Source organism: Hakea prostrata, chromosome 3 (assembly GCF_041222555.1).
Source record: "Hakea prostrata isolate BN-2017 chromosome 3, UWA_Hpros_2, whole genome shotgun sequence".
Lineage (NCBI taxonomy): Eukaryota > Viridiplantae > Streptophyta > Magnoliopsida > Proteales > Proteaceae > Hakea > Hakea prostrata.
The window spans coordinates 22,759,618-22,786,168 of record NC_142602.1 but is presented as its reverse complement, the minus strand read 5'-3'; the positions used below and the strand labels follow the sequence as shown (position 1 = coordinate 22,786,168).

At 37.9% G+C, this 26,551-nt stretch overlaps 2 protein-coding genes across 4 annotated transcripts; both read left to right on the top strand.

Annotated features, from left to right (window-relative positions):
* Positions 1–7,005: 7,005 nt before the first annotated feature.
* On the top strand, positions 7,006–16,667 carry LOC149021647 (kinase with adenine nucleotide alpha hydrolases-like domain-containing protein). Its single transcript, XM_089149875.1, has 11 exons — positions 7,006–7,266; positions 7,379–8,659; positions 8,763–9,017; positions 9,919–10,070; positions 10,195–10,289; positions 10,445–11,472; positions 12,025–12,185; positions 14,580–14,656; positions 14,742–14,889; positions 14,983–15,132; positions 15,958–16,667. The coding sequence occupies exons 3-11, from the start codon at positions 8,837–8,839 to the stop codon at positions 16,198–16,200; spliced, it is 2,235 nt and encodes a 744-aa protein (XP_089006001.1). The 5' UTR covers positions 7,006–7,266; positions 7,379–8,659; positions 8,763–8,836; the 3' UTR covers positions 16,201–16,667.
* Positions 16,668–18,941: 2,274 nt separating this feature from the next.
* Positions 18,942–24,133, top strand: LPXA (bacterial transferase hexapeptide repeat-containing protein). 3 transcript variants are annotated; one of them, XM_089149874.1, is made up of 11 exons: positions 18,942–19,090; positions 19,190–19,302; positions 19,393–19,517; positions 19,699–19,807; positions 20,862–20,954; positions 21,029–21,145; positions 21,263–21,346; positions 21,542–21,646; positions 21,853–21,939; positions 22,087–22,217; positions 24,064–24,133. In XM_089149874.1, the coding sequence occupies exons 1-10, from the start codon at positions 19,006–19,008 to the stop codon at positions 22,204–22,206; spliced, it is 1,038 nt and encodes a 345-aa protein (XP_089006000.1). In that variant the 5' UTR covers positions 18,942–19,005; the 3' UTR covers positions 22,207–22,217; positions 24,064–24,133. The 3 variants fall into 3 exon arrangements, with proteins under 3 accessions (XP_089006000.1, XP_089005998.1, XP_089005999.1); XM_089149872.1 differs by having other exon boundaries at positions 21,539–21,646; XM_089149873.1 differs by lacking the exon at positions 24,064–24,133 and adding an exon at positions 23,392–24,043 and having other exon boundaries at positions 21,539–21,646.
* Positions 24,134–26,551: the final 2,418 nt, after the last annotated feature.

Here is a 26,551-nt window from a genome sequence, read left to right as displayed (position 1 = left end):
CTCCAAATGTCGCGACATATCGCGATATATCATCCTAATGTCACCAGCCACAAAGCGATTTTTCGAACCTTAGAATAAAATTATAGAACCACATTCAATGGCAACAGCGAAATAGAACCAACAAGCCATAATGGCCCCACCAACACAATTGAATTGGCACAAATATAGACAGTTACGCTTGGGAAAGGAAGGTAAAGAGATAAGAAGATATTCTACCCATTAAAAGGAACAGATTTGAGAAACCGCTCTTAATTGAAAGGGACTAGTTTTTTTGAAGAGAGGATCACCGAGAGAGATCACCGACCACGGTAATATCTCTCGAATGCCTCTGGAAAAATTCAATCTTTTTCTCTCTGTCTCTCTGTTAATTGAATTCTTCTGAGCCTAAGAGAGGATCACCGAGAGAGATATCACCGACAACGGTAATATCTCTCGAATGCCTCTGAAAAAATTCCATCTCTCTATCTGTGATGCAACCACACGACGACTTTCTGAGCGGTTCTTCTTCCCCAATAGATTCCAGAACGTCAATTTACCTCTCGGCGTTGGTGTTCGCCGCAGGGGCGCTCTTCCTCGTCGGGTGGTTCATCTGGCTCTACCCTCACTATCGCCGCCGCCTTCAGAGTCGCCGGCATTCCGCTTCTACTGGCCTTGAGAAATCCATCATTAAATCTCTTCCTCGCTTCAACTACGACGGCGATATCAAATCGAAGGATCCTCTCGATTGCCCTATTTGTCTCAGCGAATTCAAAGTGAAAGAGACCGTCAAGATGATTCCCTTCTGCGGCCATTTCTTCCACCCTAAATGCATTGATATGTGGTTCGCCGGTCATCTCTCGTGTCCTCTCTGCCGTTCTACTCAGCTTTTTCCTTCTCCTCCCGGCGAAGCCAAGGTCGATTCGGCTGCGCCGCCGCCGCCGCCTCTGGCCTCCGCAGCAATGGAAGAAGGTGATGATCAGCTCTCCGATCTCCGAATCAACATTGGATCTTCCGATGTAACCGCCGTAGATGTAGAAAACACAGAGTGCGGGCGGCTGATCCCACGCCAGCAGGAGACGGAAACGGGTACGGGTAGGGGTGCCACAAGGATGAATAGCTTATCTCCTTCCTCTGGTTTATGTCATGAAGATAACAGAGATTTGGTGCCGCCTAGGAGTTCCAGCTTCTGATATGAACTCAGTTTGTGCATTTTGTATAAAAAAGCCATTTTGATAGCAATTGATGGAAATGAATGGAATTCATAAAACTAACAAGGAACAACTCCTGGTGATACAGGTTTGGGGCTCTAACCAATGTTTCAAAGACTGCATATATGATGTAATGTCTCTGATAAAGTTTACTACAAACCCTTTAGTCCCCTCTTTTGTGGAGATTCTTCATGGGTTGGCTTCTGATGTTTCTATTGCCAACTTCACCTTTGATGTTCTATGGCCATATTGTAAATTTCTATTTTAATGGTATTTTCTTTGTTGGAAAGAAATCTTTTTGTTTATATTTATTTATTAGATAAAATTTTGGAAAAAAGAATACTCTTCATTTTTCTTCTCTCATCCATGGCTCTGTAAATTCATATAAGAGGCCATAAATTTCTAGCTCCTTAGAAGTTAGAACACCTTTCCTCCATTATGCCTAATTTGTGCTTCAGCTCATGAATCATTGGTTCATGCCTTTTTCTATTGTGAATATGCACAAAATGTTTGGAGGCTTTCACCTTTAAGAAGAGATACTACACATTTTCATGGCAACTCTATTTGATTAGTTTTCTTTCATCATTTCTCGTTTCAATACCTCAAATGAATTGGTGGGACTTTGTGGGAAAGTAGAGAAAAGTAAAAAGTAGGACTCACTACTATCACTTTTCCACAAAATCATTTCATTTTCTTTCTCCCTCACCCCATTACACATGGGACCCACATATTTTTTTTTCCCTACCCAACCTTTGCAAACAAACGCAGCCTTAAGAGGACTTATTTAGGAGGAGTGAAATGTAGGAATGGTTTGGTTTATGTTTGAGTTTTTCTTTCTTTTACTTCTTCAACCCCATTAGGTTAAACCCATACATCTCCCTTTCTCCTACCAATATTTAGGCGAATTATGCTTAGTCAAATGATTGGATCAATGTTAGGATTTTCTTGACTCAGAGTTAGGTCTAGACTTGGACTTGAATTTAGTGGTCCTCATTAGTTAAAGAGACTACACATTGACTTGTAAGAATCTATCATGATGCAATCCAACTTTGTTACAGCCAACGATAGAGTATCACTATCAAAAATAAATAAATAAATAAATAAGAAAAAGAAGAAGAAGGAAAGAAGAGAGAGAAGTGTCCCAAAAAAAAAAATTCTTCAATTTTTAGCTCCTTTAACACTTCTCTCCTGTTTAAGAAGAGATCAATTGTGTTTCGTCAAAAAGATTAGTTTACCAGAAAACAAATTTCAAAAAAGGCCTAGCTTGTCTTTGTGTTCTTCTCTTTTTTTTATCCGTCTTCAACCCTATTTGATTAAACCCACACATCTCCCCCTTACTTAAGACCAATATTTAGGCTAATTATGTTTATTCAAAGAATTTAGTCAATGGTAGGCTCTTTTTTTTCTTCTGTTTTTTTGACTCGGAGTTAGGTGTTTGACTTGGACTTACCAACTAAAGATTGAGTGTAAGAAATTTTGTCCAATCCATTTCAACTTGTTGCGAACTTAAACGTACTTAAAAAAAAATTGTTGCTTAGTTGGCAAAACAACCATACCTTAGTATGAGTTTAGGAGTTTAAATCCCTTAGAGTCAGGGGTGAAGCCTACTTTATATATAAAGGTTAAATTGTAGTTGAACGGGCTGAACGGATGTATAGATTGATTTTACTGAACACTCGTTGAGATCTTATCTTGAACTGTTCGTTAAAGTTTAAGATTTTTCCCACAACTTACGGGTAATTTTCATTGTTGCCTTTTTTTTTATTTTACTGGATAAAGTCGAGAAACTTCCATCCCCTTGGAAAGGAGGTTTTCTAGGGTTCTTTGGGTGATGGCATGATGACATGTTTCAGGCATGTTCTTGATTTGGTTTGAACATATTTAATGGGTTTTTGAAAGCTTGAGTTGAAGGTTCTTTATTAATTTCATATCTTTTGAAAACTAACCCCTGCCTAAAGTTAGCAGAAGAGATCATTGCCCTTCAGAAGAGAAGAAAATTGAATCATCTACAACAAATAGTTTGAACCAGTTTCAGCGGAAGGGACGAAGAAATATTAGAAACCATCATCACTAATTTCGCAGGAAGCAGTGAAGAAACTCAAGAACCAAAACGACAAACTCATTGATGATTAACCCAATATTCATTGATCGTTTCCAAAAAGATGGTGATAGAAGTTTAACGTTAGACTGTTAAAGGCTCTTTGTTTGTTTATTTGTTTTTATATTTATTTTTTTATTTATTTTAATTTAATGTCATTTAAATGACAACTGGTGATAGAAGGTTAACAAAACTAGCCCATAAATAAAAGAGAAAAATAAAAAATATTGTTCGACGATTTAGATTTAATTTACCAAAAAATGCAATCAAAGATGCATTTGAACTAGTTTGAAAAACCCTCAATTCTTAAAAAAAAAAAATTTAAATTAAATTAAAAGAAAAAAGTTTAAAGTTCCCTTCACATTGTTCAAGTGGTTTAAATATTTTGACCCCCCAATAAAGCAAAATAAAATAAAATAAAAGTGATTTACATATGGTCTATATTCCATTCTAAATCCATCTAATTCTGATAGTAATAATAAATAGAGAAAATTGTACTGGCACCCCAAAATGGAGACTTTATGCACTGACACCCCCCTTTATGTTTAAAAAACACAAAAACCCCAAAATTGAATTTTTATTGGATATATTTGTTAAATTTGTCACTAAAAATAGTTAAATCATTGTTTATTTTTAAAAATATTCTTATAATAAACCGTGTCTAAAAAATTTTCAGTGACAAATTGAACAAATATATCCAATGAAAATCCAAGTTTGGGATCTCTGTGCTTTTAAAACATAAAGTGGGGTGTCAGTGTTTTAAGGCCCCATTTTAGGTGCCGAATAATTTATTTTAATAAATAAAATAATAATGTGCATCTTCAATTAAACTTTCTTGTGGGGTTAACATTTTGAATATGAGTGCGACCACAGAAAGAGCATTGAAAGAAGTCCATCAATTTTGGCTTCAATCTGTTGACTGTGAAAAACAATACGGTGGTCATCACTTCGGGATTTGTGGCTTCTTCTTCTCTCTTAGTAATGAATGTTATCTCTTGCCATGTTGATTGTCACCATCATCAACACCTTTTCACATGTTAGGAACTGTTACACCACCTTCAACTTCAATGCTTCCTAAACAACCAGCCAAGGCAAAGCTTGGATCCTCTACCTAATGGATAGAGATGAGATGTATCTTCTCCTCACAATTCTCTTTTATGCATTAAGTGTTACACCAGGTACAACTTCAATGCTCCTGAAGAGCCAAAATTTGGATCCTCTACCCTAACAGATAGAGATTTATCATCTCCTCACATTCTCGATCATGCATTAATTAGGTTTTCACATGTAAGGAACTGTTACACCAGGTACAACTTCAATGCTCCTAAAGAACCAAAGTTTGGATTCTCTACCCTAATGGTTGGGGATTCATCTTCTCCTCACAAATCTATTGAGGAGATCAGTCTCTAATTTTTCTTACTATAATTCAAAGATAGAAATCCCTCCTAAGATGCGGTAGAGAGGTGTCATCAAAGCACATACATTGACCTGTAATGGATCCAATTTTAATGAGTCCAGATAATACTATTTTGATATTACAAGAAAAGGTCTACTCCTGAGTACTCGATCATCTTGAATACAAAGTAGAAAGAATGTCAAGCTAAATGATATCCTTTGAGGTTAGAAGATCCTAATTCCTTTATGAATACTATTCAATAAAACCTAAAACTTCTAAAGCACCTCTCTCAATAGTGAAATGGTTTTTCCTTTTATGCTCTGCATGGTTCATATCATTGTTGGATAAATTTTTCACCACAATCACCATTCAATTGTCTTTCTTAGTTGGTTACAATAAACTCTTTTTATTTTCTTTTTTGAATTTCGGACAAAATTTAGAATCCACAAAAAATACACATGATAATTACCTTTTGTGCATCATATTCATTCACATAAAAAGTTCATTGGAACCAACGGGGATTGGTCCAAGTGGTAAGCAGCTTGATCCACTTAAGTAAGGTTCCGATATCGGTTCCAGTATTGAAACCTTGGGTTAGCAACAAGCAAACAAAAAAGTTCATCGGACTCTAATTTTGTACATTTCATGTTTTTTTCTTTTATAAAATTAAAAAACTTAAGGTACAAAGGTCTTTACCACATTGTTTTGTCTAGTTCAGGTCTTCTATCTTGATAAGTAGAGGATTTCAACTCTACCTTGTCTATTTAACATACGATGATTTAACTTAACATCGCTCTGCAAATAGATGAATCTATTCATGCACATGTTTTTTCACAGTGACTCGAATGTTCAAAAAAGAAAAACCCCCACAACATTACTGCCATTAATAATATAATGCATGCAACCATTTCTTCCCTTCGACCAAAAAAAACCATTTCTTCCCACATTTTTTAAACCTTAGATAGAAGCTTCAGCTACGGACTACAATTTCAATTTCTATTTATAAAATTCTATATTTGATGAGATCTATGCTTGTTGAGGAAAGAAACAAAAAAAAAACCCTTTTGGGAGTCGCCTAAAATAATAGAAATTAAAACCCCATGCAATCTAAACCTTTATTAGTATTTTAATCTCCAAAGTTTTCAGATTTGTGTGAAGCTCAAAATTAAGAAGCACAGCCCTCGAAGCCCACGAGGCCCACTGTTAATTAATTAATAACTCACCATCAATCTGATTTTTTGTTAAAAAGTTAGAGCTTTCATTAATTAATAATTAATTCATTAATGTCTCACTCTGAATTGTCGCACCCTTCTCATCGATACTCATAATCAATTGTTTCGGAGGTTCCTCACGATGGGGCTTGTGGGCCCCACAGACGATCTTCCGAAATCGAAGTTTCCCGGTCACCTAGAACGATAAACCCTAGAACCCTCAACCCTAGTCCCACCGATTCTGTCTGAACCGGGTGCTACAAATCGGGAATTTGGTTTAGAATCAGTTTAATTCTTTATTAGATCCTATTGTTGGCTTGAAGATAAATTTGAACCCCATTGATAACTCACTCACCTAAAAACCGTTATTGGTGTTTTTCTTTTGCTTTGAGAAATAGAAAAAAATAGCTGAAAACCGTTTGTTAGCTAAAATTGTTTTGTTTTCAATGATTTTAAGGGGAAATCGGAGGAAATCGTACTCGACGGTTGGAGTCTAAAGTGGTAAGCAACTTGATCCGGGGATGGACGAAACTCATAAGCAAGGGGATAATCGTCGGATAAGTTGCTAAAACAACGGGGGGGATCGCTTGTGGATGCAAAGAGGGGCTCAGCCCACTTCCAAAGGCAATGGTGTCGGAACTAGGAGAGGGTAAAACTCCTTGAGTCACATTTTGAAATCAGAATTCCACACTCAACTTGTGAATTGTTTTTTCAGGATGAATTTTAATCCAAAGATTCAAACTAATCAAACAGTTAATTTTATGAACCATAATTCCATACATTTAAAATCTCTAGACTCACCAAATAGGCCCAAAAACTGTTTCTGATATTTTTTGAATTCGAATTACTTGCTATCAAATGGGTCCAAAATGGATTAAATTGTTTTGTAACTAGAGATTCAACCAGAGAAGAAAAAAACCAAAAAAGATTTGAAAAAAATGAAACCGGGTTCAGCGAGAAGATAGGTTAATCGTCCTGTCAGGCTGTGAGGTCAAATAAGGCAGAGTGGATCCCACCGCACCAAGTGCCAAGTGCCAAGTGCCAACCAACCAACCGCGCTTTATGTCCCTAATAAGGGGCGATTCAAAAATCAAATTGGTGCCGCGACGGGTTCGCACAGTTTTAACAAAACCTTTTTTTTCCGTGATAGTGAAAAGCATGTTTTTGTTCTGTATCAGGACTCAGGAGACGACACAGAGACCACCGTGAACGCTCGCTTCAGACCTGGTGCCAGCCAACCTGCACAGAGCCCCACACAGCCTGCTATTAAGGTGAATTGTTTGAAACTGCATTTAATGATAAGCTTGGGGACTGCCATGGCATAACTGCATCTGAATTCTCGCCGGGGATTCGCAGTGATTTCTGCAATTACAGGTGAATCATACTTGCAAAAGTGTTAAAAGGATTTACTGCATTTGTTTTCATCTTAATAGTGTTGTTGATCTTGATCTACCTGGTTTTTGTAAATTGTCTTTTGTTTGAGCAGGTGAAGGAGGTTTGAGTGTTCAGGTTCCTTGCTTGTTCTTGCTTCTCTTTCCCTCTGTCGTGAAAGGAACTGGCGATAGAAAGACACAGAAGCAGTTACAACACGTGATGCCTCTGGACTGAGCTCGACTTTTGATGATTTTGTATCTGGTTTTATTTTCTCTTATGTTTTTGGACCTTTTGATAGTCGGAGTTGAAGCTGACGAAAAGAAATTTTCGACTGGTCGGACCGATCTGATTTCCTTGTTCGCGGTTTCTTCCAAAGTTCTGTTTAAGCTTTGAAGTGCAGAGAGGAAGATAGGGACAAAGTGCTTGAGCTGGAGAGGATTTGCATCGGTTAATGCTTTTTTGGAGCTCCAGGGGTGTGAGGAAATATCTTCTCTTCGTCATCTGTTCTAGGTCGAGGATTTGAGATCAGAGAGTTGCATGTTATCAGGACTGTAGTATTTTAATGGTAAATGTGAAGCTAATGCTGTGGATCCGCGAAGAAATATGTTTCTCCTGCTGAACAGAGCCGTGCATCATTCAAATTGATAAACATTTTCGATTGCTTAATTTCATCGTGCTTTCCTCGCTTATAACTTTCCGTACAACGAAGTCCGTTTGTTCGCAGAGATTCTGGTGTCGGTTTGTAGCAGTGAGTTGATGATTTTGGTTGGAGGTTGGTTGGACACACGAGACGTGATCCCCGTGAGGAGGAATTTTTGCTCGTCTCTGATTCTCCTTTACTTTCTTTTGACTGACAATTGACCAAGCAATTTGCGTGTACATTTTGCTTATAGATCAGTAGGCGAGATCCACTGTGTGATTCACCTCTGCAAATTGCATTCTGAGAAAGTGTCTGCTGTCGCTACTGCTTAACTTCTGGCAGTACTTCGTTGAGTCCGTCAATTTTGTTCAGACTTGTCTGGCTCCAGCTATTTTTCCCCTCTTCTAAATCTTCATTTATCAAAGATATTAAAGATTTTATTTCTGTAACCGGAATGCTCTTGCCAAATTCTCGATAATCAACACAGAAGAGTATACAGTCGATTAAACCTTTTTCGGCATCCTCCGGGGAGTAATCTACTGGTCTCAGATATCTTTTCTATTCTTAGAGAGGAAATAGGGGGAGAGGATTCTGATCAGTGTAACGCTGTAAACGCCCTTCCGTTCCTCTTCTTCAGCTTTTCATCTTATTTACCAAGTTAAAGGCGTCTCGTCACGTCATCCACCCATCCGTGCTTTCTATCATTGGAGAGAACAGTCATCTCAGTTAGGGCTATATGTTTTAATGTCTAAGGTAGTTTGGTGAGGGAGGAAGTTCTCAAGCAGTATTGGCTGCTTCCCGTGTCTCGTCTTCTTCATTTTCTTAATTATCTCGCTCTGAATTGACCTTGTGACAGAAATATCTCTCTCGTGATGCGTTTGAGAGGCTGCTCTTGTTGAACGAGGAGTTGGTTGAAATATACTAGTTCTGATGAGTCTTCAGCTGAAACGTGGGAAGCAGGATAAGGGCTCGGATGTTGCTGAGAAGGTTGTCGTCGCTGTAAAGGCGTCCAGGGAAGTTCCCAGGACAGCCCTTGTGTGGGCTTTGACTCACGTTGTTAAGCCTGGAGACTGTATTACGCTGCTGGTCGTGGTTCCTGCACACAGTTCGGGTACAACCTTCTCTCCATGTCTCAACTATGTCTCTGATACTTTTGACGTCCGTTAATGCCTATAAGCTCAATGGTTCTCTTTTCCTTGATGAGCGGAGGACTGGTCGGCATTCATTTTCTTTTTCTAACATATGGTGTTCCTTACTTTTCCTACATGCTTACTTTAGCCTTCTTTTCTGAGGCAAAACGAGGCTTCCTGTGGTTGCTATCTAAAAACTACTTCACCCTTCCTGAGTTATATATGCGTTGGTTTTTTGTTTAATTCTTCTTGTTACTTTGCCCTGTTCATGAAGGCAGGGTATACCCAGATCTCCTGTGGTTAATACCTGGCATATCAAGGCTGGTTATCCTTCTTTAACCATTTATGCTGTGATTCTTCATTTGACAAATGGATCTGTTCCTTAGTTTTGTAGAAGGAATGTTTCATGTTAAAAGTGGCATTGTAACTTCTGAAGTTGCTGATGCCTATCATGCTTTTCGTTATTAGGCATAGTTGTAATGGCATGCTTGAGAGTTGAAACTGATATTATCAGGTTGATGCTAAATATCCCAATCTAGTGAAGAGGAATTTTCGTGTATGCAGAACTAGTTATGCCAAGTTCCTCTTACTATTGAACTAATTTAAAATTTTGCCCTTAAGTCAGCTTTGGTTGTAATTGACTTGAAGCCCTTGAATTTCCCAACATTATTGACAAGTTTTTTAATTACCCATGTAATTTGGCTGAATAAAGCATGATGATCCAAAACTATCAATGTGTACATGACTTAAATGTTTGCTAGGTTGGAGTTTTCCTGCCCTTAAGAAAGCTCCTTCTTTCTTCATGTGCCCCAAAATTGTTAATTTCGGACGATATGATTCTGATTAGTGGTGGATTGTCTTCTTCTTCTTTTACTTTTGAAGGGAGAAAATGGAGTTTTCCGAGATTTGCAGGAGATTGTGCTAGTGGCCACCGAAAATCTCACTCTGGAACTGGCTCAGAGCAGAAGTCTGATATTACTGAGTCCTGTTCCCAAATGATGCTTCGGTTGCATGATGTTTATGACCCAAACAATGTGTGTTCTTCATCTCTTTCTCTCTCCTTGTTGAGTAACGAATATTCTCTTGTTTTCTGTATCACTGTAATTATTGTTTAGCTTCCAAACTAATGTTTAATTTTTCCTCATTGTTGATTGTCAGATAAATGTCAAAATAAAAGTTGTTGCTGGATCTTCTTCCGGAGCTGTGGCTGCAGAAGCCAAGAGAGCTAAAGTTAGCTGGGTAGTATTGGACAAGTAGTAGAATTAAACCACTCCTTGTTACTAGCTTCATTCATTGTGCAATTTGGAATTTTGGGTTATCAAGAGATGTGTGTTTGTGCTATCACTAAGTTCCGTTACTTCAGTTTCTTTTCTAGCAGTTTTTAAGTCACATTTCTTTACCTGCACAGACAACTGAAAAATGAGGAGAAATGCTGCATGGAGGAGCTGCAATGCAACATTGTGGTTATGAAACATTCTCAGCCTAAAGTTCTTCGTCTGAACTTGGTTGGATCTCCTCCTGAAGAACCTAAGGTTGTCTGCCAGTTGCCTTCCAGATTTGAAGAAGCATCTGAGAAATATTCAAAAAGAAATAATGAGCCTCTGAATTCCATCCAAGGGCTGGTAGCAACTCCGACTAGCAGTCCAGAGCTCACGACAACCGAAGCTGGAACGTCTTCCCTATCAAGTGAAGATCCAGGAACTTCCCCATTTTCCACTACTGAAAGAAATGGAGATGCGAAGAAAGAGGAGTTGTCTATAGCCACCAAGGAAAGCTTTAACCAGAAGGGTTCTAGCTCAGACGCTGAAAGTGAAAATATGAGTCCTTCAACGAGTTTTTACTTCCAGCCGTGGATGGAAGAAATTCTTAGTTCTGGCTGCCTATCTTCCAAATATTCTGAAGGGAGCTCAGAGAGGCTCAATGTTAAATCACAGATGTCTACAGCTAAAGCGTTACTTGAGAAATTCTCAAAACTGGATCAACATGCTGGAATTGGGGTGAACTTTAGGCCTGATTTTGACTACAGTGGGAATGTGAGAGAAGCTGTTTCACTGTCCAGAAATGCACCTCCTGGCCCACCTCCGCTTTGTTCAATATGTCAGCATAAAGCACCTGTGTTTGGAAAACCTCCAAGGTGGTTTAGCTTTGCAGAACTGGAACTTGCTACAGGTGGATTTTCGCAAGCAAATTTTTTGGCTGAAGGTGGGTTTGGGTCTGTCCACAGAGGTGTACTTCCAGATGGCCAGGCAATTGCGGTTAAGCAGCACAAACTAGCTAGTTCTCAAGGGGATCTTGAGTTCTGCTCAGAAGTGGAGGTTCTAAGCTGTGCACAGCACCGGAATGTTGTGATGTTGATTGGGTACTGTGTTGAGGACAGAAGAAGGCTACTGGTTTATGAATACATATGCAATCGATCACTGGACACTCATTTATATGGTGATTTCTCTACACCTCTATAGAAAAATTATTATCATGATTAATCAGCTGTACAGTTATTTGATTGACAATTAGTTTTAAATCCAATACGGTGGAATTACTTTGCATTATGATAACGAATGAAAGAAATAATGATAGTGTATTACTTTTGAATTTCGAAATATTAGTTTGGGCATGGGAATATTTCATATGGAGGTTACAGAGTGATGTAGATTTCTGGAGTTTGATCTGATTCCTGTTTTGTTCTCCTGAACATCTTTCTAGTTACAATGAATCCATTTGAAACCATTGGCATTTCATAACTGCGTATTACGAGCTATCCTTTTGAAAATCTATCTAAATCCCAACTTCTCCATGCTGATTATCATATACAAACAAATTATGAACTCTGATATTACATCTAGAAAATGACATTGGAATCTCTTTTTTGACATTGTTAAGAATGTGTGGTGTTTTTTGATGCTACTATGACAATTAACTCATTTTAGAGCTAATATTTCTACTTTGTATTGGCACATAAATTTTCTTGACTAGGGACTGGGAATTTTGTAGGGTGCAATCGTGATCCATTAGAATGGTCTGCACGACAAAAGATTGCTGTTGGAGCTGCACGAGGTTTACGGTATCTTCATGAAGACTGCAGGGTGGGCTGTATAGTCCACCGTGATATGCGGCCAAATAATATCCTCATAACCCATGATTTTGAACCACTGGTATTCACTCCCGCTTCTCTTCCTTTTTCAGAAGAATAGGTTGATTTTTCTTTTATGTTTTGCATGTCAAGACTGTCTTTCTTCTTTATTTGAGAAGAATGTGAGGCTTGGATTTGAAAGATACAAGGCTACTGTGACTCTTATAAGAATCTTAAATACACTAGATTTCTGTTCCCATTGCAGTAAAGGGGAAGAATAGTATTAGAGATTTCTGTCGTCTTGGTAACTGATTTTTGAGCGATGCCATGAATGATCTTTGGGACATTGATAGTATGAACCATAGTTGTTAAGGCGTCCGGGCGCCTTCGGAGCGCCTCAAATTGGCATCGCCTTATTTCAGGCAAGGTATGAGGCGTCACCTCAAACGCCTTATACCCCAAGGCGTCCGTTTTTTTTTTAATCACATGAAAGATGTCAAATCAAAGGCATATATTGAATTACTTATTAGATTCCAATTGTAAAGTATCTATTGTTTGTACCTATATGCATATTTATAATGACACTACATGTGATCAAATGTTAAAATAAAAAAAAATAAAAACAAAATCGAAAGAGAATGAGTTTCTTGACTTGAGTCTCACACTCTCATTCTAATCCCTAGTCTCTTTTTGTCTTCCTCTCTTCTTCTCTTCCATTCATGCGACAACACTCTGGCAAGCAGCAGCCAGCGACATGCGACTTCTTCTCTTCCTTTGTTCTTGCAACTTTTTATTTAGGACCTACTATGTGTGGTTTGTAGTATGTTGGATGACTTAAGGGCCTATTTGGTTACATGAATCTAGAGATTTGAAATCTTTGGATTCATGAATCTGAGAATTATACCCGTTTGGTTGTAAAAATCTCTAGATTCATGAAATCTAGAGATTCACATTTTTACACTAAAAACGTGAATCTGTAGATTTATGGGTAAGGGGTGAAATCTAGAGATTTCAAAAAAGCTATACATTTGCACATTCACAAAAACCACATCGATCAAATAGTTTTTTAGGATGAATCCACAGATTTCATTCCACAACCAAATATTTAATTTTATAAATTATGACTCTATAGATTTGAAATTTCTAGATATTTGAAATTTCCAGACTCTGTAACCAAACAGGCCCTAAGGTAGGCTAATACTAGTTTTTTTATTGTATAAGATATGGTAGATTTATAATGAATTAGAGTGACTGAGATGTACACTAAAAATTTCACTTTAAACGCCTCAACTACCTCAAAAGCGCCTCGGAGGGCGCCTCATCGACTCATCGCCTCAACTAGCCTAAACCGTCTCGCATTGCATTGTCGCCGTGACAGCTATGGTATGAACCTTGTTCATGGTGCTATGGAGAAACCAGGGAGAAAATTTGGCCAAGTTTTATAATGACATATGGAGTCATCTATGTTTAAAGATATATGTAATTCTCTACTTTATTTATATTTAATTTTCTGGTTCAGTAGAAAATTAAGTGTAAAATGTAATCTGATGAAAGTTGAAATCCATAATTTTTGAAGAAGAATTTGAAGGAAAAGCAGGGAGAGATGCAAGCTTTTAGTGGTTTAAAACACAACTACTATTGAAGAGAAAGAGGAATGCCTGTTTTCTGAAATTGATAGACTGAAAGTTTTCATTGATTTTGTAAAAGAATATGAAATCTATACAAAGATCGCAAGTCTTTGGATTTTCTAGACTCCAATCTGCAACTTCTCCATTTGGACTCTGGTCTTTTTTTTTTCCTTTCTTCTTTTCTTCTCCTTTTTGGGTGTGGTTTTTTTTTTTTTTTTTTTTTCCTGTTTGGTACTGTTTTTAGTTTGATCCCACTGAACCATGTGTTATAAGTTGTGCCATTCGACTCTTGAAAATTTTCCGAATTAGTAGAGTAGTGTGCCATTGGTTTTGAAAACATTCCATGCTGGCAAGAGATTATAATTTACTCCAGAATGATTTTAAAGACCAAGCAAAAGCATTTATTTCTTAGGATTGGATTTGGTGCACTGGCAGTCCCCAATACAACACTTGTCCAGCTGCTACTGGCTAATACAATTGATGTTCCTCCATGTGTAATCCTTGGTAGAATATAACGGAGATTAACATGTTTGTTTCTTAGATATAGATGAAAATCGAAGTGGAGATCAAAATATTTGACTTTAGAAGATAGGAAATTATCAGACCCTTAGCCTGAGCCATTGTTGTCTTTAGTAATATTTGGACATCCTAATCCTATCATATGGTTTGAAATATACAACAAAAGGGGATTAGCACTTGTTATCCTCAATGCTCTGTAGGAGATTGCTTAATATATTTCTATTTTCTGTGTGTGAATGTGGAAAGATGAAAATTCACTTCTATTTAATGCTTATTCTAACAATCGACAGCAGATCCTTTCTGATAACAACCTCTTCTGATTTGTGAAGGTTGGGGATTTTGGCCTGGCGAGGTGGCAACCAAATGGAGACATGGGTGAGAAAACAAGAGTAATCGGAACATTTGGGTAATGTTGAAAGATTTTACTTTATAATTCAATTATATTTTCGATTTGCAATGGTAAGTTAAACTGACTACTTGCTTTCATGTAGGTATTTGGCTCCAGAATATACCTACAGTGGCGAGATTACAGAAAAGGCTGATGTATATTCCTTTGGAGTGGTACTAGTGGAGCTTGTTACTGGGCGGAAAGCAGTTGATATAGACCGGCCCAAGGGCCAGCAGTGCCTTACTGAATGGGTATGGGAAGATTTTTTTTCTTTAATCCTTCCCTTAATGGAATGGCTTTGTGAAATGGTCCTTTTGTATTGATTAATCTTCTATCTGGAACAGGCACGCCCATTACTAGAAGAATATGCTATTGATGAACTGGTGGACCCACGCTTGGGCAACCAATATTCAGAACATGAAGTCTACTGCATGCTACATGCTGCTTCCTTGTGTATACGCAAAGACCCTCATTCCAGGCCTCGCATGTCTCAGGTAGGTGAAATGTTGAATTCGATGTAAAATTAGCATATTGATTCAACAGCATTAAGGTGGTACCTGGATGTTATATTTGAATGTACCTGGACCTGTTAGAACTTTGTTCTGTCCGTGGTGGGGAGTTTCTATGTTTTAATTTTTGTGTCGCCCCTTTTAGTTTATCTAATATATTAAATTGTCAAAAAAAAAAAAAAAAAAATGTGGCCAAGCAATTGGCTGGGTGGAGAGGATGACACTTCTTCAATTCTTCTTCAGTTGGTATTCTATAAAATTTTTGCCGGTAGCAATACTTGTAAAGTTCGATCAGCTATCTAACCTACAATATCTTGGGTAATTATCTAGAACACACTTGTATAGAATAGTTCAGACCAGAAAAAGACTTGTATAGAATAGCTGGTTGACAGGGTAAACTATTGGTTTTATGATTGTCAGATATAATCTTTTGCTTTTGGTTGGTACATTGAGTACTATATCTTCTTGTATATAGTGTTTTAAAATTTTGGTTTTGAACGCTTGCCTTTCCCTGGTGGATTCCTAGGTCTCGCCCAATTGGATTCTTTTCATTTCAGTAATCTAAAACCTTCATGGATCAGACCTCATCAGGGTTCTAGGTATTTTTGTATTGGTCACTATGTATGCTGTTAACGATATGGATATCAACATGGATTGCTTGTATTGTCAGGAACATGAATTCTCTTTTTGAAAAAGAGAAATCAGTGATGCTCTTTTGAACCCTATATACTGTGTTTTATAATATTGGAAGCTTACTGGTTGAATTTTCCCTAACATTTCCTATGTTGTGTACTGTTAATTGGAAAAAAGGTACTTCGAATATTGGAGGGAGACATGTTCATGGACTCCAATTACAGGTCAACACCTGAGTTTGATCCTGGTAGCAGGAGTGGGAGGATGTGGTCAGAGCGTCCACAGCAACAACATCAACCTCGCAGTTCTCTATTGAATGAAGCATCGGACGGACACAGAGCGAAGCTCTCCTGTGAAGCATTGATGGCAGCTGCCTGGAAGAGAGATGAGGCGAGGAGGGGTTTATGTGATGATCTATAAGAGGATATACAAGCTTTACAAACGTCGGTTGAGTTGTATTCCCCTTACTTTTGCCTGTCCTCATTAGCTTGTGGTACTTGGTAACCCCCAGATTTTGCTTGTACAGTATTTCGTTTTAACTGGGGGATGAAAGCAAGGGAATTGTTATTATTAGATGCAAATTTTGCACTTCTATTGATGCTGTCGAATGAATTTAGAGAGCCAGTTTTTACAGAACGATTTTGACAGATAAGTTGGGAAGAGACTAACTTTTGAGGTATTTCTTAATACTTGGATTTGGGAAATGAAGTTTAAACATCAGGTTAGGGGTTTCTCTCACGTCAACAACGTTGTCAGATGCTTAAATGGCCACATTAGCTTTTGTTGATGGTTTTGCATTCGGTTCCATTAGATCTGGATATTTGGAGAGGTGGGAGGTGCCGAGCGGAAGCATTGGCTGGGCAGCCGGGTCAGGAGGAAGATAATAAAGAATAGTGTGTTTTTCATTTTGCCCAAGTTGGGCCCAAACTCTTGTTTGTCCACTTAAGTGTCGGATATTTCAGTTTGCCCTTGTGAATTTGATTTGATATTACAAAAAAAAATCCAATCTTGTGAATTTGTGAATTTGTGAATTTTACAACTAACATTGGATTTTTGTAATATCCCAATCTTGTGAAGTTGTGAATTTTACAAATTAATATTGGGTTTTTTGTAATATTTCAAGTTCATTAGATTGGGTAAAATAAAATATTGGCCACTTCAGTGTATAAATAATAGTTTGGGCCCAATTTGAGTGGACAAAATGGGGGGGGGGGGGGGGAATCTATCGATTTTCATATGTTATATGTCCCCCCATACCTTAATGGCCTAATATAAGGCTACTAATTCCACAACAAAACAACTTAAGCATCAACCTTAGTGAGTCTTGACTTAGGGTCAAAAATTTTGAACACCAAACAATATTCAGAGTTCAGACTATTTCAATCCAAGCGTTATGGTGGCAGCTTCTTATATAGAGGTAGTAAATTCAAGGAGGTTGCGGGTTTTGGATTTTGACACATCACTCACCTTCTCATCCTTATATCCTATTTTTGGCCAAATAAGGAGAGTCAAGGTCAAGACATTTACAATCGAGATGAATCTACTATGAATAAGGATGGTGGATACCATTACCAATATTTAGATAATCTGCAAAACTGTTTCCTTTCCTAGGAATATAATTGAAAACTATCCTTACTAAACAGAGAACAAAGTTTCAAAACATCCAAAACTAGACTCAAAATCATCCAATCCAAAGATGATTGGACGCCTTGTAGAGCAAGGACAGTGGGTAAAGAATCCAAATGACGCAAATCAATAGCTACTAATGAAGATCCAAGCAGCAATCCATCTCCTTGTTGCCGAAGTGCCATGCCCATGCTTGCTTTGTGCAACCACGAAACCATCATTTAGATCCCACATAATGCAACCTCTACCTCCCTTGTTAGATTTGTTATCCCACAACCCATCTACAAATATATGAAAGAGAGCTAGCTCATCACTTTTTGATAATAACCAAATCTTGTTTGGTGCCCCCCCCCCCCCCCAAAAAAAAAAAAAAACTGTTGAGAGTCCATAATGTCCATAATATGATTTTGGATATCTATACAAAGATAAGAGAAAGTAGTCATAGTATGTAAAATTGAGGTATCAACTCCTCTAAAGAATACCGCATTTCTGATGTTCCTTATGCACCCAACTAAAACATTCTACATCTAATTTACCAAAACCACATTATCACAACTTTTGAACTTTGTTTGGATGAATTCCATCCATAAAATTGTCATGTATCAACGCGTAAAGAGAAAGTTTCTAATTTTCTCTTGCACGAGGACAAAAAAATAAAACATGATTGACATTCTCATTAATATAGTCACATATCAAACAAATAAGAGCTAAGATAGCCTTTCAAGAAAAGAGGGAGCTCTCAGTAGCAATGACCTCATGTGAGGTTCTTCACAAGAAGTGTTTAATTTTGGAAAGTGTGGAAATTTTCCAAATTTGACTCCAATACATAAAAAAAAAAAAAAGATAAATAAGCTACATTATCTTGGGCATCTGCCATTTTAAGACATTGATGGTAAGCCGTCTTAATAGTGAACTTACTTTTTTACTTTGCTCCATATTTAGGAGTCTCGGGTGCCTGGCAACAAGGTACTACATATGACCATATAACCCTATAAGCCCCAGTCCTTGTGACTTAGTGACAACCAAAAATTAAAAAAAAAAAAGTGCAAAATCTTTGGTGCACTCAGCATGTCTTGAAGAATTCTTCCACTTGCATCATTTGGGCCTTGTGCAAGCTTGGGCCATCTCCGCTAAATTTGGAGCCCAATTTGAAATAATTCATTGGTCCGCCTACACAATTGTCGAATTGCATAATCAAGAGCAAGGTTTAAATTATCGGTATCGAGTATCGTATCGGTTATGTGATTTTAAAAAACGTATCGTCCTGTATCGAGTATTATATCTTTCTGGCTAATGTATTTTAGCATAATTCAATGGAGAGCTAATGTATTTTAGCATAATTCAATCGATAGTGAGATGTATCGTATCGGTTGGGTCAAATATGGATAAATATCGTATAGTATAGTGGGATACTTTAAACCTCGATCAAGTGATGCGATTTGGGTGCCGAGAAACATTACCGGCCGCTCCACGCAGCCGGGCAAGGCAGCAAACCACGCCTCGGTAGTGAAAACGTGTTAGAAGTAAAACATAAACATTTTTGAAACTTTTCTGCTTTTAGCAGAGAACGGGGGGAAGCGTTTGAAGCCCCAGGGCGCCATGTTCGCTCTCATCAACAAGTCCTTCTCTGCCTCGTCACTACGGCGCACACTTGTTCTTCAACAGTTCACCAAGACACTTACAGGTACCAATTGTTCTCTCTGTAATCTTCCGATTCGTTTTACTTTTTCGGTTTTTAACCAAAATTTTGATCAGCTTCCCAGTTTTAAATCTACTTGTTCAGTTTGGTCAAATCCAGAAGTTTCAGACGAGAATGAATCCGTTTTGTCGCCGGATACAAATTCTGCTTCTATCCACCCTTCGGCAGTTGTTCATCCGGCTGCTGTCCTCGGTCAAGTACTCTGCATTTTGTTTAATTTTTAAACAATTCATATTCTCCTACTCTTCTTCACAGACTTTAGTAAAATTCAAAGTCTTTCATTGCAGGGTGTTTCAGTCGGTCCTTATTGTACCATTGGTCCTTCCGCAAAGCTTGGAGATGCTTGTAAACTGTACCCAGGAAGCCATATCTTTGGTGATACCGAGTTGGGAGAGAACTGCATCGTAAAGACGTGAGTTTAAGATCCTTGGCTTTTAAGTTCTTGGGTTCCTTTTCTCGATAATACCCACAAACATAACTTCTTCTGGGGATGTTTGCATAGATACTTTAGCGGTATCATACATTATGTTGTGCTCAGTCTGATGTTGTTCTTGTGGTGATTTTCTTGTCCTTTGTGAATTTTTGTCAGGCAGTGGTGCCATTGTCGGTGAAGATCTGCCTGGGCGTACGTTCATTGGATGCAATAACATCATTGGACATCATTCTGTTGTTGGGGTGAAATGCCAGGATATGAAATACAAGGTCAGTTCATTTAATTGATAACCACCTAAAGAGCTATGTTAGACGCACCTTCCAAAGTCTCAGTTTTCACGTGCAGCCATATAATCTTTATAACCCCTAGGTGTCTCCCCCTTTGCTTCTGTTTAGCTTCTTTTAGCAATCATAATTCTGTGACAAGAAACCAATGAGAATTCCAGTCTGCCTGTCCTTTAAGGAAGGCATAAAGCTTTGCAATTTCTTTTCAATTTTTTTGGAGTACTTTGTCATATTTACCTATTGCTGGATCTCTTTTAATTGGAATATTTGTAGATATTACATTTTAACTAGATCAGAAGGAGATGCTCCTCCATGAGATTAGAAATGTGTTCTGTAGTGTATCATGTTTCCAAAGAACTGATTAACTTTATCATTGATTGAAGGGGTAACCAACTAGCCAAGAATCTGAAAATCAATTCATTGTTGACATACTGCCCATACACCCTTTTGTATCTATTTTTGTTGTTGACTCATTTTGTTCGAAAAGGCTAGCATAATAAATAATTTGTCTGTACATCAAATCCTTCACTTTTTGTTTTGGGAAGCGGTTGCTGCTGGAAGACCTTATACAACTCATTATAATGTCCTAAGTGCAACTCTGCCAACTGTTAAAGGAAAAACTTTTAAGGTCAGTGAAAATTGAGAAGCTGCAGGAAAAGAATAGTACATAATTGATATGCTTATTATTAGCACGCAGGTTATAAGAATATCATTTTGTTTTGTAATTCTCTTATGCTATCATGCTAATGCAAGAGTGTCAGTTCTTTGGGAAGGTAGAGTGGTGTAAATGGGTGTGGTCAGTCACTGTATTTGTGTCAGAGTAGTCTGTTGATGGACTAGTTTGATTGTGCCACAAAAGAATTGTCGTATGGATGTCATTTTGAGGGACAGTGCTGTTCGTTTATTTGATTCCACAAGTAGTACCATGCATATACTAGAATACATGACTACAGTTTCCCTTTACTCAATTCAGGTGAAGAATATGCATTTGGTTTAAAAACATGTTGCATGTTCTCACATCTATTCCTCATCATTTTAGCAAGGGGATGAGTGTTACCTTGATGTTGGTGATAACAATGAAATTCGAGAGTATACATCCATCCATCGATCTTCAAAATCAAGTGACCGAACGGTATGGCAATGCTATCAGAAGTTTTTAAGGTCCTATTTCACCCTTTCTTTTTCTGATTGGCCTTCCTTTGTTAGGTTATTGGACATGGTAATCTGATCATGGGCTCCTGCCATATTGCACATGATTGCAAAGTGGGTAACAACAATATTTTTGCAAATAGTACTCTTCTAGCTGGTCATGTTGTGGTGGAAGTAAGTTCATGTTTTCTTTTATTTATTATTTGAATGGTCATGTTGACATCATACCATTCAGTTTTAACTCTAATATGCAACTCTGATCCAGAGATGATTCAATTGTTCCAAGTGTAGGACCATACCCACACTGCAGGGGCAGTTGTTGTTCATCAATTTTGTCAAGTGGGCTCTTTTTCTTTTATTGGTGGTGGCTCTGTGGTATGTGTGTGTGACCCTTTTTTATCTTCATATACTCTACTTTTCCTCAACCAAATACTTGTTGTCTGCTTCCAATTATTTTTCTTGACTATTAAAGAGACTTACAATAATGATTTTCTTTGGTGCTGCATCTTCTATAGTTTATTCTTTGCACATCTTCTAATGTTCCTTCTTTTATGTATTTGTTGCTAGAAGGTTTCACAAGATGTCCCAAAGTATATGATGGTAGCTGGGGAAAGAGCCGAACTCCGTGGATTAAATTTTGAGGGTCTTCGACGCCGTGGTTTCTCAGCTGAAGAGGTTGGTATTGTTTGAGTTTTTGAACTTCCTCTACATTTCTATCTATATGCATAAGCTGAAATCTTCATCTACTTCTTTCGTTGGTCCTGCAAAGAAAGATTATTCTTCTGACACGAGTTTAGTTGGTTCTTTCGCTATCTGTTTTAGCCATCCTGTTATATTTATTTCTGATAAATTTGCTGAGATATTCATTTTGGAAAATCTAGATCAAAAGCATGAGGATGGCTTACCGAAAGATATTCATGCCCAAGGATGTGACATCAGGAGGGATTGAGGACCGTCTTACAGAAGTGGTAATAGTGTTCTCATCTCATTTTTTTAGGTGGTATTAGGGATCAGGAGGCACTGTAACAAAACAAATTTGCATTTACATAATGAAAAATTGGCCAACTTTTCCTTCTGTATACACTATATAGGATAACACCAAATTAATTTTGCAGGTACAGAATGAAGAGTTTTCTAACTTCCCTTCTGTATACTCTATGGTGCAATCAATCCGTGACTCTTTTGTGGAAAATCGTCGTGGAATTTGCAAGTTTAGACATTGGAGTGGCTCTTGAAGAGAATTCTGGTAGGGTATTATTTCTCTCTCTCTCTCTCTCTCTCCCCCCCCCCCAAAAAAAAAAAAAAAAAAAAAAAGCCCCTTTCTTTTTCTATTTTAGACTTTCCAAGAATTATTATGATTTGCTTGTTTGTTTGGATAGCGGTGGTCATGAATATAGGCCAAACTGGCCCTAAATTATAGAATTTGATATACTATAACATTATTTTCAAGCTTCATATTGCCATAAATGATCTATTTTTATTTACTAGTCTATCACGATTTTTCTGTTATCTTGCGTTCTGATGGCTCTTTCTTCTCTGAAATGTTTGACTTATAGAAGTTGAAGAATTTAGCTAAGTATTGAGCAGAGGTACATTTAAAAGGACCGAAAAATGGACATCAATGGCAAGTTTGTTTGTCACTGCAATGGTTTTGATCAATCCTTTCCCCAACTTAAGGTCTGAGATGTTGGTGACTGTGATGAGCAGTGTTGTGCCAGGATGTTCACCTTATAACCTATTATGATGAAGATTAATCTCACAAAAGAGTAAATACATAAAAGAACACAGAATACTACAGAATCTTATTAGAATCGGCTAGTTCCATGGATGAGATGAATGGGTCTTCAATTATGAGTAAGAATTGCAAGTAAATATATTCAAATATCCAAAATCTGACTTGTGAAAGAAAATAATGTTGATTGAGTCTCTTACCATTTTACTCAATTCTAAAGTAGATGAAACCTATAGATTTGAAGGAGATGAAACCTATAGATTCTAAGCCAATCTTATCCTTCATACCTTGATGACAGTAAATACCTTTGATATCTGTGGACCAGCCCAATCTTATCCATCTGTCCATGCTTGAAAACCGCTTTGTATTGTATCCAACATAGCTATTCCAAGAGACAGCCCTGACAGTGCTCTTTAGGCCCTTGACCTAGACTTTATTGACTTAAAAATCCATGTAGATATGGTGGTTTTAGGGTAATAGTAAGGCACCCAATAAAAGGAAAGAATAATGTCTTTTAAATGAATTTTATTGAAGACAATTAGAGCATGGTTTGTTGTTCTCTTGGTGCTTAGCTATGGTTTTCAGTTGACGGCTCTTTTCACATAGTGCCCTTTCTTTTCTCTTCCTATTTTTGCAGAAATTTCTCATTTTCTGTTATATATAATTATATGTTTATATTTGGTTGCAGACCAACTTCTACTGTTGAATTAAGTGATTTGTTGAATATCTTGACCTTCACAAATATTGGTTTCCACAAGTTGACTGAAGTCTATATTAGTCCTGAATTTGGTACCTCCCTGGCACTTGATCTCACAGCCAAATATGAGTCTTTTAATGAATCATGCCAAGAGCTCTGCATGCGTTGAAGTTGAAGATTAGGGATTCTTAACTGAAATTTCATTCTAAAAGCTAGCTTTCTCCAGGAGATTGTAGGTTGGCCACAAGTGAGGGAGTTTTCTAGATTGAGCCTGCGTTTTTCAACCTGAGCTATTTATTTATTGTAGTATTTACAGTTGACTTCTAGGGGTAACTTAATTATTTTGACCTACTGTATTTTTTTTGTATGTGGAATGATGTCTTGATAGACAAAGATGTTGGATCTTGGAGATAATTATGGTTATTAAGGGTTGGGGTGTTTGGGAGAATCACATCCTTCTTGTATGAACTGTGTTGGTTATTATTTCTGATTGAGAACTTGTACGTGCATTCAAAACGCCTTTGATCTTTTATATTCTGCTTAAAACTGATTGTTTCTTTTCACCCAAAAAAAAATGATTGTTTCTATGGCTTCAAGAGAATAACTGTGAGATCTCTTTGCATATTTTGGTATTAAATCGATTTTATTTTTCTTTTCCAACAGATATTCCTGGTTACTCAGAGGCATGTCTCCCTTCCACCCAAGAATCATGGTTTGCTCATAGTGCTCCCGATAGATTACCTAATGGTTAAAAAAGAGAAGCCCTAGACTAATGGATAGGGTAGCTCCAATAATCCATTCGAAAAATCAGTTGATACTTGTGAAGGTTTTCGAAAGAAAAGCAAGTGTTTCATAACTTTGCTTGTTCCTTTCATGCATTGGAAATCCATCTACGCAAGACAATCCCATTAATAAATAATAGGGTTTTTTCCTTAAGTTGGGCCCAAAATCTAGGTTGTTTACCTAAGTGGCCAATGTTATATGTTACCCAATCTGTGAATTTTGAATATTAGAAAAAACTCAATGTTAGTTTTCTGTAAATTTTGAATTTGAAATTATCATTTTGCCCAATGGGTAAAGGGAAATATTTTTATTTTTATTTTACAAAACTTTATTGAATTTTGTTCAAATTTACAAAGAACTCCATATTCACTAGATTCACCTAAATAAACCTGTGATTTTGTAGCACAGGTGTTGGATTTGTGTCAATGAGCAAGTATATGTTTGGGAAGACAACACTTCAGATCAAACTTGTTAAGGGAGATTCTACAGGAACAGCATTTTATGTAAGAACCACAACTGGATTCAACATTGGGTTTTCTCAAGAAATTCTTTCTACCTCCGAGTGTATAATTTCCTACTGTTGTGATCCATTCCAGATTTCATCAGAGGGTCCGAGTCACAACGAGTTCGACTTTTGAGTTTCTTGGGAACACAAAAGGGGAGTCTTTTCCGATTCAAACGGACAAATATTTTCATTCCTATTCCATTCTCTGGAACCAATGTCAAGTGGTCTTTCTCATGGACGAAAGACTAATAAGGTGCTTATGTGTTGCTTCAGAATCTTCTTGCTACACTTCAACCAAAGAATGCTTCAAACCAGAGATCTATTGTCAAAGAAAACCAGGGAGAGCGGGTCGCCTCTGTGAATGGGAAGCCGCCTTCAATGGTGAAGTTAGATTCTGGGTAACACAATTCCTCCTAAGGAAGAGTAAATGCTCGAAGAGATGTAGCTCTCTTGGGTGGTTGTAGAAGTTAATACTAGGTTAACTTAGCATACTAGATGAAGGCTCACGTAACTATTCTTATAAATGAATGAAACACCATGGAGGAGATAATGCTTAACCGTTCGCTCACCAAATCCAATTTTAGAAAAGAGATCAAGACCAGAACCAAGAGAAACCTTTGGTTTGGGGCATTTGTAGGGAACTTTGCCAAATGTATACTTTAGATGTGATATGTCTCCTATCCTCTTAACAAAACGGTTGGAAGCAATGCCTAGAGATTTAGACATGTTGGCGTATCTCTTGATAAGAGTAATTCATTAAATGTTTAGGTCCGATGCATTAAATGCTGAATTTAATGCTTAGACACGCGTGCGACTTTACAAGGACTGTCTCATATCCAATCAAGCTCTTGCCGATAAGTCCACCAAGTGTCCTATCCCACATGTGAATTACGCCAGTTGGCAAACGATGAGCGTGGCTCCAAGAATTGATAGAGGGTGATCAAAAAAGTTTCAAGGAAGTGCCAAGCTAGTCAATTGACTAAGCCAGAGCCGGTTGTCTCTGGTTCAAACGATTCCTATCAATTCAGAAGTCTATGAAGTGTTTTGGCATAACATTACGAAACAAGGAGAAACAGGGGGTGGTGTTCCAAAGGATCAAGCAATGGGCGTGTTGTACAACTCCATATGAAACGCTGACGACTGGGCTACTCAGGGAGGAAGGGTGAAGATGAACTAGTCACATGCTCCATTTGTGGCTTCTTACATGGGTTTTCAGATCAATGGTTGCGAGTGCCCTATTTCCGTGGCTTCAGACGAGAATTTCAAACGATGCAGCACAAGCGATAAGGGGGATTAGCGGGATAACCCAGTGATGTCACAGTTGAATTTGCACTAGAACCATCAACTGACGTGGGTTCGAGCTAAGTGATACGGGTGGTTTTCTACCCGACCGGTTTTAGACCCGGGTGGGGCTAAACCAGACACTTGGTTGGGACCTTTACCAACTAACCAAAGAAGGATGTCATTTACGTTGGACCTACATGGCAACAACGCCTTAGATAGAATGTCAACTACAAGGATGATTAAGCTAGACGGACGATAAGGAAGAGTAGCCCATGGAGAGATAGTAGCACTCGACGAGAAGCCCACCCAATACAGAAAAGGTAATACATACACTATAAAAGCAAGGACTCACCCCTCTAGTAACCATTCAATACATTCTGAACATAACCCTATGTAGCCTTTGCACGGGGTCTTAATCTGTTCATTGTCTGACTTAGCCATCGGAGGCGGTTGCCCAGCATACAAGCCGGCCCGCGTCTAACCTTTCTTGTAGGACTCATCGTCTTGGAAACCAGAAGTGGCTTAGGGGGCTTGTGATACGGGTGGTTTTCTACCCGACCGGCTTTAGTCCCGGTGTGG